This window comes from Stomoxys calcitrans, chromosome 3 (assembly GCF_963082655.1).
Source record: "Stomoxys calcitrans chromosome 3, idStoCalc2.1, whole genome shotgun sequence".
Classification (NCBI taxonomy): Eukaryota; Metazoa; Arthropoda; class Insecta; order Diptera; family Muscidae; genus Stomoxys; species Stomoxys calcitrans.
Genome location: NC_081554.1, coordinates 108,013,796 through 108,026,708, shown reverse-complemented (window position 1 = coordinate 108,026,708; position 12,913 = coordinate 108,013,796). Strand labels below are relative to the sequence as shown.

Genomic DNA, 12,913 nt, shown 5'->3' with positions numbered 1-12,913 from the left:
AGAATTGCGCACTCTTGAGGCTCTAGAAGTCAAGACCCAAGATCGGTTTATATGGCAGCTATGTCAAAACATTGACCGATATGGCCCATTTACAATACCAACCGACCTACACTAATAAGAAGTATTTGTGCAAAATTTCAAGCGGCTTGCTTAGCTCCTTCGGAAGATAGCATTCTTTCGACAGACCGACGGACGGACGGACATGCCTAGATCGACATAAAATTTCACGACAATCAAGAATATATATACTTTATGGGGTCTCAGATGAATATTTCGAGTAGTTACAATCAGAATGACGAAATTAATATACCCCCCATCTTATGTTGGAGGGTATAATAAAAATCTCTTCATTCAAGAATGGGAAAATACTAAACAACAATTAAAGATTAGATCCATTAAAAGTATCAACATTTGTATCGTGTTGCTTAAAGTGTGGTCACAAATCACCTGTACCTTTTTAATTTTACGAATTGTTAACCAAATCTGCTATTATTTTTTGTACTAAAAACGACTTGTAATTTGTATTATATTTCAGTGGAAAAGGCCCCCACAATATTGTTTCGACGACAAAATGGGCCCATTGCCCAAAGCAATGATGGGAAGCTCATTGTGTATCCAGGAACGACATTACATATGGAATGCCTGTGGATGCGGCGTTTCGGAAATCCAAAGTGGTCCGTCAGTCACGATTACAAGTAAGCAAACAAATCTCAACTTTAATGAATAATGTCAATTGGTAAAAGAAATGTTGTGTAAGATCAATTTTATTATTTATATTTTATTTATTATGATCAATTATGTGTGATATAAAATATAAGTCCAATGATCGGCACTAAGTTATGGTGAACAACAGAAGCCGTTGAGTGAAGCGGACGTGCTTTTATTTCGCTCCTCAAAGAAAAAATAAATATATATCCGTATCTCGGAATAGGTACTACCTATTACGAATAAAATTTTAAAGCCTCTTGGAGTAGGCTAGAAATGGACTCCAAAGACTCAACATCTGCGGTGGTGGCGTCAGACCATAGCGTGATGTCCACCCCTCCTATAGGTGTGGGTGTCTAGGCACCTGTAGTCGTGAGTAATGCTTCAAGCGCACAACTAGTCGTCAGTCTTATCAATGAGAAAGAGACGGATAAACCAGAGGGATGCACAGTTCGTCCCCAGCCTTTAAGTAAAGGTGGTGTTTCTGAATCGGATTCAGACAGCGACTGTGTCAATAAAACAGTCATCGCAGCCGAACCGAGAGATGAGGGCATCGGGATAAAAGCAGAAGTGAGCGATGGCTCACAAGCAGACCGCGAAAGCGATCCGGTGCACGACGAAGGAGACAGAGGAGTATGTACCGGCAGCGTAATCGGGCGAAAGTGCAGGATGCTGGAAGCTTCTTCCAAGCTCTTCCACGGAAGCTAGAAAAAGAATCAGATCTTCCAAAGAGCATAACACTGCTACAATACTGAAGAAGAAAAAAATCACCGCTTTCAAGTAATCTTGGAAAACCAAGCCAGCCATCCCGCAATGGAAACTCCAGACAGTGTACTGCGGAAGAAGACAAAGTTCGAACAGAAATGAAGGAAGCGCACGCGGCCCCTGAGTCTTCATGGAAGATTGTGACTTCCAAAAGGAGGCCACAGCCATCACGGAAAGGGAAGATGGACGCTGAGAATGGTAAGGAGCCGCCCTCTTACGCCAGAGTGGCTAGGAAGCACAACAGAGATGAGCTGATTTAAGCAATCATCAATACCGGCTGTGCATCCGGTAGGATTCCACCAGATCATCGGTCTCAAGTGGAGGATCTGGTTAACGATCGAATTTTTGAACATGTGTTGAACTCTGAAGAGGGTCCACCCATACAAATGATGAGCTGCGAGTTTAGAGTGGCCATCTTTTCGCTGCGTTTTGCGTCAGCGGAATGTATTGACGCCGTCAAACAGCTCGTCAGAGGTATCCACGCTCCTAAGGAGGGCGCAAAGCTCGACCTGGTGAGAAAGATGGATATCCCCCAGCTCACAAAGGCTACGGTTTGCTCGCAGAGAAGTGGGAGGTCTTCCGCAGAGAGGAGAAGGAGGAAGGAACTCTCTTTGTGGTTGGCATTGATCAAGTCTCCGTGACGAGTTTGGCAAAGACTAAAGGTATGGCGCACTAAGGGAGCAAAGCTGTCTTTTTCAAGATTGGGAAGACTAGAATAGGCAGAAATTTTCGTTCTGCGACATCAGGCAGTGCAGTGGCAGGTGACTCAATACCGCCCAACAAACAGGGGACCGACAACAAGACAATCACGACATCTCTCAATATTGGAAAAACTAGGAGAAGTAATGATCCTAATACTAAACTATCAGGCAGTGCGAAGGCGATAGACCCAACACAGCCTAACAAACAGGAGTCGGTGATGGGTCGGACGACGGACCAATCACCGACTTAAAGATTCGAAATACTGGGATAGGTAACGATCCTAATATTGAAACATTAAGCAGCGCAGCGATAGGAGTCTCAATGTAACCCAACGAACAGGGAGCTGACGCTGGTACCATCACCTACTCCCAAGAAGCCAATTTACTTAAGATTTGGAAGATTAAGATAGGCCAAGCTCCTATTATTGAAACATCAGACAGTATAACGTAGGTAAACCCAATTCATATTAACGAACAGGGACCCGACGATGGAACCATTACCGACTTTATAAAAAGTCGGAAGACTAGACTGAGCAAAGAACCTAAAACGATGACACCAGGCAGTGCAGTGATAGGAAAGTCAATGCAATTTAAAGAAGAGGGAGTAGACGATTAGATCATCACCAACTCCCAAGATGCCCATTTACCGGAGGACCAATGATTGAGGTTATCCAGATAAACCCCCACCAGAGCGAGACTGCTATACACGCTCTGATGGAGAAAATTAGGAAGGGCAAGATTCATATTGCCTTAATTCAGGAGCAAAGTTTCTGGACTGAGCCATATAAACTACCAATTATTCTATGCTAACACTAGTACTCGGCCGAGAACCTGCATTATTTGTCATAAAAATTATAATTATATATTTTCCCAAAGTTGTCAACGTCGGATGCAACAGTGGTGAGACAGGGAGACGGTGGAGCATACTGACATCACTTATCTGCCTTTCGACTCTCCGACACCGCCAACAACGTCGGAGCTGCAACGGCTGGTGAGGAAAGCATAAAAGAAACGAGGTACTAATAGGGTGCGATGCGAACTCTCACCACATTTCATGGGGTACTACCAACACTAATAAGCGGGGCCAAGCCCTGGCAGAGTTCTTGAATACTAACGACCTAATAACACTTAATATTGGTAACACCGCTACTTTTGTTAATAGGATTAGGGAGGAGGTATTAGATGTGACGATATGTTCGGAAAATCTGATCGATGAAGAGGGTCTCCATGGAACACTCTTTCTCTGACCATCGCTACATTAGGTTTAGAATAGCACGGCCAGCGCCGAATCCGATAAGCTTCCGGAATAAGTTGAAAACCAACTGGACAAAATTCGGAAGGCTACTCAGAAGAAGACTTGGGCAAGATAATTTAGATTGTCCAAGCATAGAAGATATTGAGGAAAATGTCAACAGCATAACGACTGCACTGGTGGGGTCCTTCGAAGACAGTTGTCCTCTTCGGGAAAGGAAATCAGCCCAAGAAAAGCCCCGGATGACCGGGGTGATTCGCAATATTGGGAAAGAGTCCCCAGACTTTTAACAGAGCACGTCGTAAAAAGACGGAAGTATATTGGGATGTGTATTACAAACGGCTCAAGGAATACAATAAGATTACCAGAGCGGCAAAACTTGCCTCCTGGATGCTTTTCTGCGAACAGGTCGATTGTGTTAATGACGCCGCCAAGATAAAAAAGTTTCTCTCAAAAACCCATGTCCGAAATGAAACTTTAGTAGACGACATGGGAGTGAGAGCAGAGACAACGAGGCTTTTGATGAAAACCCAGTTTCTACAGGATACGAAGGGTCTCACGGAGACACCGGAATTTTGGAATAATGACGTTGATCGAAGGTTTATAATTACGGAATTTATGGTGAAGGAAACCTCGAGGTGATTCAAACCATTTAAGTTACCTGGACCTGATGGAATATTTCCGGCGTTACTACAGAAAGAGGCAGACTATCTGGCGCCTCGTCAGGCCAAAATTTTCACAGCGTACCTAGGACTTTCATATACTCCGAAAGCCTGGCAGTAGGCAAGGGTGGTGTTTATTCCAGGCCCAGCAAGACAAGTTATGCGACACCAAGGCCTACAGACCCATAAGCCTTACGTCCTTTCTACTCAAAACGATGAAACGTATTGTGGACACCATGATAAAGAGTTTGACATCCAGCGAACTGCTCAAATACAAACAGCATGCCTATGTCAAGGGAAGGTCAACCCTACAAGAGGTTGAGCATAAAATAGAAGAATCCTTCGATGCCAAAACGTACACACTGGCGGTATGCATTGACATCGAGGGGGGCTTTTAACAAATGTGCGGACCGACACACTGATCCAGTCTTTAGAACAGTACCGGGTGGACTCGGTCCTAAGAGACTGGATAAACCATATGCTAAGGAACGGGTGGATAAAATGTGTGTCGCTTCGCAGAGGTCTCAATGTTAACCCAGAGAAGACTGAAATATGCCTGTTCACGAGGAAGATGAAGGTGGGCCAATTTAACCCACCACGTTTCCTCAATGAGGCGATTTCGATATCTTGGACAGGAAACCGAATTGGAAGTGTCACGTTCAGGAGCGTACTGAGAAGGCTCACAGATGTTGGGCACTATGTAGACGGGCCGTAGTCTCGAAATGGGGCCTAAATCCGAGGATAGTCCACTGGCTCTACAGGAGCATGATTAGACCAATACTTACTTACGCCTCTATAGTTTGATGGACTGCCATGAAGAACAAGAGCAACATAAGGACCATTCAACAGGTTCAGAGAACATATTGTCTAGGCATAGGTGGAGCGATTAGGACCACGCCCACTAGGGCACTGGAGACTATTCTAGATATTCGACCCATTGACATATTGGATTGCCCAAAAAGTAATTGCGGATTTTTTAAAAGAAAGTAAATGCATTTTTAATAAAACATAGAATGAACTTTAATCAAATATACTTTTTTACACTTTTTTTTTAAGGCAACCTAAAAGTAACATCTGATAACTGACAGAAGAAAGAATGCAATTACGGAGTCACAAGCTATGAAAAAATTTGTCAACTCCGACTATATGAAAAATCCGCAATTATTTTTTGGGCAACCCAATACAAATTAAGTGTGAGACAGCCACTGCGGCTATGAGACTTAAGGCGATGGGAGAATGGATTGAGGAAGGGGGCAGGCAATTTTCACCCGATTTTAATGAAAGGTGGTTTATATATATACCCGAGGTGGTTGGTATTCAAAGTTCGGCCCGGCCAAAATTAAAGCCTTGTTTAAATTTAATGAATTGAGCCACTATTTCTGCGCAGCAGTTCTTATTGAGTTATTTCATAATAAAGAAGATGATGTCGGTATGCTACAGGATGCGTGCAAGGCTAGAGGATGTATCATGAGATCATGAGTTCTCAATACCAAATTTATAAAAATTTGTTTTTAAGGGTAACAGTAGAGAGTGACAGAGCAAAATCCGAGAGCAGCAGTAAAATGAACGAGACAAAGCAGCGCGAGCTGAACAAAGAAAACTAAAACACCGCCACCCGAAGCAATGCGCATACGTTGGCTGGTTAGATGGTTTTTTGCCTTGCTTAAGAATATATTGTTGTTGCTGTTATATGTTGGCTTGGAAAGAGTGCCTTTCAACAACAAATTTGTACTTTGGGTCGTTGAGATTCAAAATAAATTGTTGCAGACAAATTAACAACTTTCGTATTTGTTTTTGCGACCAATATTGTTGTTATTCAAAATTATTTTTATCTGTGTATCCACAGCAATGTACCAGAGTTTTCTGGATGTGAAAGCTGTGCATTGACATACGAAATGTTCTAACACACGCTGTCTCTTGATGCACCCATTCTGCTAAAGGATGCCCCTAGTGCTATGTGACCCCGTAATGATACCTAAAGCCATACTGACACACTAAGGTTAGATTAGGTTAGGTTCAAAAGATGGTGCAGATATTAATCCGCCCCATGCCACTATGGACATATACCCAAACCAAAATCGGCTTGTTGTGCGCTCTAAATACAAGAAATTTAACCTCGAAAAAGAAAATCCAAGTTTAGAATTCCATGCTACTTACAAAATCCTAAATTGTATTCCATGCCACTCCCCTAAGTTGGTTCATGTCTGGTATAGTGTCTCCACTTAAGTGCCGCTATCTGTTAGACGCGAAAGTAGGGCAATGACAAATGAAATGCTTCACCGTCTCATCATCTTCCCCGCAGTACGAGAGTTGAGTCAATCTAAGTCCGTACCGCTAGCAAATATGCTTTGTCCTCGACCTTACGTGCCGCTTTAGGACCCGATTCGCAACCTCTTCTATTCGATTCAGGTTACCTTTCGTCGCCTCGATTATACCGCGATGAATGACCGATTCTTTGTCAATTTTTCCCATCGACTTAAGTCTCATAGCCGCAATGGCTGCCTCATACTTAAACTGTATGTATATTTAAAATAGTCTCCAGCGCCATAGTAGGCGTGGTCCTCATCGTCCCACCTATGCCAAGACAACACTTCTCTGAACCTGTTGTAACATCCTTATGCTGTAATGTCCTAATCGCCCTCCACCAAACAACTAAGGCGTAAGTTATAATTGGTCTATTCTCGCTCCTGTAGTGCCAGTAGACTATCCTCTAATTCAGCCCCCATTATTAGACTAAATCCCATCTACATAGTGCCCAGTATTTGTGAGACTTCACAGCACACTCCTGGCTCTAGTTTGTTTGATAAAGAAAGAGTCCTGTTGGAGAATCGTGGTGCCACATACTGTAAGGATCACTCAAATAATGGCCGTTTTTCCCTTGGCTGGCTAGCCTCAGCCATGCTTAGGGTTGGGGAGGTTTCTTCTTCAACCGATATTGGAATGGACGCGGATATATAAAGAACATTTTAGGGAGCTTTTGAAAAACAAAAGTATCTAAATACGTACCTGCCCTCCAGTTATCCTTTAGCGAAAGTACCGAACTATTCGTGAATAAAAAAACCACGTTTACAATAATATCAATCCATCTTCTATCTATCAATATATATATAAAAATTAATTTGTGTATCTTTTTTTGTGGGTTTGTAATTTTTTTAGCAATAGGCTATATAATTTTTTTGATATCTCAAGGAGGGCGGACAGTCCCCCTCACCACAAAAGTACCACCCAAAAATAAAAGTTGACCGATCGGGGCAACATGGGACTCATATCGAAGGTATTCGGGAGTAGAATACAAATTTAATATCAAAATTTGGATCCAAGTACCTAGGGGGCTGCCCCGACCCCAAAACCCATTCAAATAGGCATATTGGACGATAATGGCAATATGGGATTCGAATGAAAGGTATTCGGGTGTAGATAACGAATATGGTCTGGAAGGAGGAATAAGCTCTATAATTTTTTGATATTCGAAGGGGGCGGACCCTTTCCCGTTACCCCAAAACCACCACCCAAAATCAAGGTTGACCGGTCGGGACAATGAAAGGTATTGGAGAGTAGAATACGAATATGGTATTAAAACCCGGGAGCTACTCCAACCCCGAAAGTTCCCCAAAACACACAAATTGGACGTACATATCAATATGGGACTCAAATGAAAGGTATTCTGGAGAAAATTACTAATATGGCATAAAAATGTATGTCTATGTATTTGCCCCAAAAAGCCCCACAAGTGGGAATTTTACTCGATCATAACTATATAAGACTCAAATGAAAGGTAACTTAAAGGTATTTGGGGATATAAATAAATGTAGGCCGCCATACCCCCAAAATAATGACGATTCGTTCCGAGTGATAGGACGATTTTCAAACCTTAACGTCAAGATGGCCGCCTCATCGATAAGGGGCCTTCCTTTCGTTGACAATTCCAAAGGACGTTCTGCTGGACAACACCTTTTAGTTCACAAGTTTTGCGTGGTTTAATTACTAAGAACTGTTACCACCGCACTAAATATATATACCGGGAAATTTGTTCTTTACCACAGAAAATCATTTAATATGGCAATATGATTGGATTTAAAAACTACCAAATGATGACTATTTAAAAGATACTCATATAGTCATTTATAGACAACTTCCACATGATGATCAATGTTATAGGCGTTAAGCCGCTCCAAGAGAGTAGCAAAATTGCAAATTTGGAAATTTTGCCCATAAACATTCCACTAAGGAACAGGGGCAAACTTCTCACATATCAATGAGTGCAGTCCGATTCAAGTTTAAGGTCAATGATAAGGGGCCTCCATTTTATAACCGAGTCCGAACGGCGTGCCGCAGTGCGACACCTCTTTGGAAAGAAGTTTTACATGGCATAGTACCTCGCAAATGTTGCCATCATTAGGAGGGGAAAACCACCGTTGAACATTTTTTTCTGATGGTCTTGCCAGGATTCGAACCCAGACGTTCAGCGTCATAGGCGGACATGCTAACCTCTGCGCTACGGTGGCCTAGTAGCACTAACATGTAGTAGCACTAACATTTAAATTAGCGCCATCTATTGTCTGTTTGCAATTAGATTAACTGAATGGAGACGCCAATATGAAGCACGTGTCTTGGTTATGAAAACCTATCAGTCCTTAGATAAAGTTAAATTAAATATAGGAATCCCGCTGTGGTCGTTTGCGGTATTATTTCTAAATTTCACACCATAAGTCAGATATTTTAAGTGGCTATTTTTGCCATGGATAAACATTTATTTAGTAGAGTGTATTTTAACACATTTTCTTAAGGTCTTTTCATTGTAAAAAATTTTTTTGGGAGGAAAATCAATAATTCAAAAGGAAATTTTAAAATTTCTTAAAAAAATATTTCACCGTCTCAAACACTACGGTCAAAGCCGACAGAACTAATAAATTGCTGCTTGAATCAACGCTGCTTGCTATTGACTGATAGATTTCGATCCTAACTCTCTATGAGCTCCGTATCAATTGCCTTAAATACAGTATTGTGAATTATGAAATTCCAAGGAAACCCCAGAATGGTTTCATTTGAAATAATTATTTTAAAATGCAAATTAATCTGGGTGATTCGATCTTTAGAGAAAATAACCCGTTAATAAAATTTTTCTCAAAATTCTTAGGAGTGAGATTTCTGGAATCCATTTAAGTGTCTTGTTGCATTTGGTGGTTCCTATATTAAAAAAAAAACAAGTAAAAGCGTGCTAAGTTCGGCCGGGCCAAATCTTATATACCCTCCACCATGGATCGCATTTGTCGAGTTCTTTTCCCGGCATCTCTTCTTAGGCAAAAAAAGAATATAAGAAAAGATTTGCTCTGCTATTAGAGCGATATCAAGATATGGTCCGGTTTGGACCACAATTAAATTATTGGGTTGCCCAAAAGTAATTGCGGATTTTTCACATAGTCGGCGTTGACAAATTTTTTCACAGCTTGTGACTCTGTAATTGCATTCTTTCTTCTGTCAGTTATCATCTGTTACTTTTAGCATGCTTTAGAAAAAAAGTGTAAAAAAAGTATATTTGATTAAAGTTCATTCTAAGTTTTATTAAAAATGCATTTACTTTCTTTTAAAAAATCCGCAATTACTTTTTGGGCAACCCAACACATGTTGGAGACCTGTGTAAAATGTCAGCCAATTCGAATAGGAATTGCGCCCTTTGTGGGCTCAAGAAGTAAAATAGAGAGATCGATCTATATGGGAGCTGTATCGGGCTATATACCGATTCAGACCATAATAAACACGTATGTTAATGGTCATGAGAGAATCCGTCGTACAAAATTTCAGGCAAATCGGATAATAATTGCGACCTCTAGAGGCTCAAGAAGTCAAGATCCCAGATCGGTTTATATGGCAGCTATATCAGGTTATGAACCGATATGAACCATACTTGGCACAGTTGTTGGATATCATAACAAAATACTACGTGCCAAAATTCATTCAAATTGGATAAGAATTGCGCCCTCTAGAGGCTCAAGAAGTCAAGACCCAAGATCGGTTTATATGACAGCTATATAAGGTTATGGACCGATTTGAACCATACTTGGCACAGTTGTTGGATGTCGTATCAAAATACGTCGTGCAAAATTTCATTCCAATCGGATAAGAATTGCGCACTCTAGAGACTCAAGAATTCAAAACCCCAGATCGGTGTATATGGCAGCTATATCAGGTTATTGACCGATTTGAACCATACTTGACACAGTTGTTGGATATTATAACAAAACACGTGGTGCAAAATTTCATTCCAATCGGATAAGAATTGCGCTCTCTAGAGGCTTAAGAAATCAGACCCATGATCGGTTTATATGGCAGCTATATCAGGTTATGGACCGATTTGAACCATACTTGGCGCAGTTGTTGGATATTATAACAAAACACGTGGTGCAAAATTTCATTCCAATCGGATAAGAATTGCGCACTCTAGAGGCTCAAGAAGTCAAGACCCAAGATCGGTTTATATGACAGCTATATAAGGTTATGGCACAGTTGTTGGATATCGTAACAAAACACGTCGTGCAAAATTTCATTCCAATCGGATAAGAATTGCGCACTCTAGAGACTCAAGAATTCAAAACCCCAGATCGGTGTATATGGCAGCTATATCAGGTTATTGACCGATTTGAACCATACTTGACACAGTTGTTGGATATTATAACAAAACACGTGGTGCAAAATTTCATTCCAATCGGATAAGAATTGCGCTCTCTAGAGGCTTAAGAAATCAGACCCATGATCGGTTTATATGGCAGCTATATCAGGTTATGGACCGATTTGAACCATACTTGGCGCAGTTGTTGGATATTATAACAAAACACGTGGTGCAAAATTTCATTCCAATCGGATAAGAATTGCGCACTCTAGAGGCTCAAGAAGTCAAGACCCAAGATCGGTTTATATGGCAGCTATATCAGGTTATAGACCGATTTGAACCATACTTGGCACAGTTGTTGGATGTCGTAACAAAATACGTCGTGCAAATTTCATTCCAATCGGATAAGAATTGCGCACTCTAGAGGCTCAAGAAGTCAAGACCCAAGATCGGTTTATATGGCAGCTATATCAGGTTATAGACCGATTTGAACCATACTTGGCACAGTTGTTGGATGTCGTAACAAAATACGTCGCGCAAAATTTCATTCCAATCGGATAAGAATTGCGCACTCTAGAGGCTCAAGAAGTCAAGACCCAAGATCGGTTTATATGGCAGCTATATCAAAACATGGACCGATATGGCCCATTTACAATACCGACCTACACTAATAAGAAGTATTTGTGCAAAATTTCAAGCGGCTAGCTTTACTCCTTTCGACAGACAGACGGACGGACGGACGGACATGGCTAGATCGACATAAAATTTCACGACGATCAAGAATATATAAAGGGTGATTTTTTTGAGGTTAGGATTTTCATGCATTAGTATTTGACAGATCACGTGGGATTTCAGACATGGTGTCAAAGAGAAAGATGCTCAGTATGCTTTGACATTTCATCATGAATAGACTTACTAACGAGCAACGCTTGCAAATCATTGAATTTTATTACCAAAATCAGTGTTCGGTTCGAAATGTGTTCAAATTTTGACAAATTTTGTTCAGCGATGAGGCTCATTTCTGGTTGAATGGCTACGTAAATAAGCAAAATTGCCGCATTTGGAGTGAAGAGCAACCAGAAGCCGTTCAAGAACTGCCCATGCATCCCGAAAAATGCACTGTTTGGTGTGGTTTGTACGCTGGTGGAATCATTGGACCGTATTTTTTCAAAGATGCTGTTGGACGCAACGTTACGGTGAATGAACACATTTCGAACCGAACACTGATTTTGGTAATAAAATTCAATGATTTGCAAGCGTTGCTCGTTAGTAAGTCTATTCATGATGAAATGTCAAAGCATACTGAGCATCTTTCTCTTTGACACCATGTCTGAAATCCCACGTGATCTGTCAAATACTAATGCATGAAAATCCTAACCTCAAAAAAATCACCCTTTATACTTTATGGGGTCTCAGACGAATATTTCGAGTAGTTACAATCAGAATGACGAAGTTAGTATACCCCCATCTTACGGTGGAGGGTATAAAAAAACAAGTAAGAGCGTGCTAAGTTCGGCCAGGCCGAATCTTATATACACTCCACCATTGATCGCATTTGTCGAGTTCTATGCGCGGTATCTCTTTTTAGACAAGCATAGAATATTGCATAAGAACCATAAATAAATGCTGAACATTGTAGAAATCATTGTGTAATATTTCAGTTCATTCGGATAAGAATTGCGCCTTGTAGGGGCTCAAGAAGCAAAATCGCGAGTTTATATGGGAGCTGTATCAAGCTATTGTTCGAATCAGACTATATTAGACACGTATATTAAAGGTCATGAGAGAAGCTGTTGTACAAAATTTCAGCCAAACCGGATGAGAATTGCGCGTGCTAGAAGTTCAAGAAGTCAAGATCCCAGATCAGTTTATATGGCAGCTATATCAGATTATATACCGATTTACGCCCTACTTAGCAAAGTTATTGGAAGTCATAACAAAACACCTCATGCAAAATTTCACCCAAATCGGATAAGAATTGCGCGCTCTATTTGTTCAAGAAGTCAAGATCCAAGATCAGCCTATATGACATCTATACCAGATTATGAACCGATTTGAATCGAAAATCGGATAAGAATTGTGCCTTCTAGAGGCTCAAGAAGTCAAGACCCAAGATCGGTTTATATGACAACTATATCAAAACATGGACCGATTTGGCCCATTTACAAAACCAACTGACCTACACTAATAAAACGTATTTGTGCAAAATTTCAAGCGGCTA

General features: G+C 41.0%; 1 protein-coding gene across 1 annotated transcript in view; it reads left to right on the top strand.

Moving 5' to 3' along the window:
* The window catches only part of LOC106087128 (uncharacterized), a 632,434-nt gene that overhangs the window by 606,355 nt on the left and 13,166 nt on the right, over positions 1-12,913 (top strand). The window contains exon 16 of the mRNA XM_059365898.1: positions 536-695. Within this exon, the coding sequence (XP_059221881.1) occupies positions 536-695 (160 nt within the window). The remainder of the gene's footprint in view (positions 1-535; positions 696-12,913) is intronic.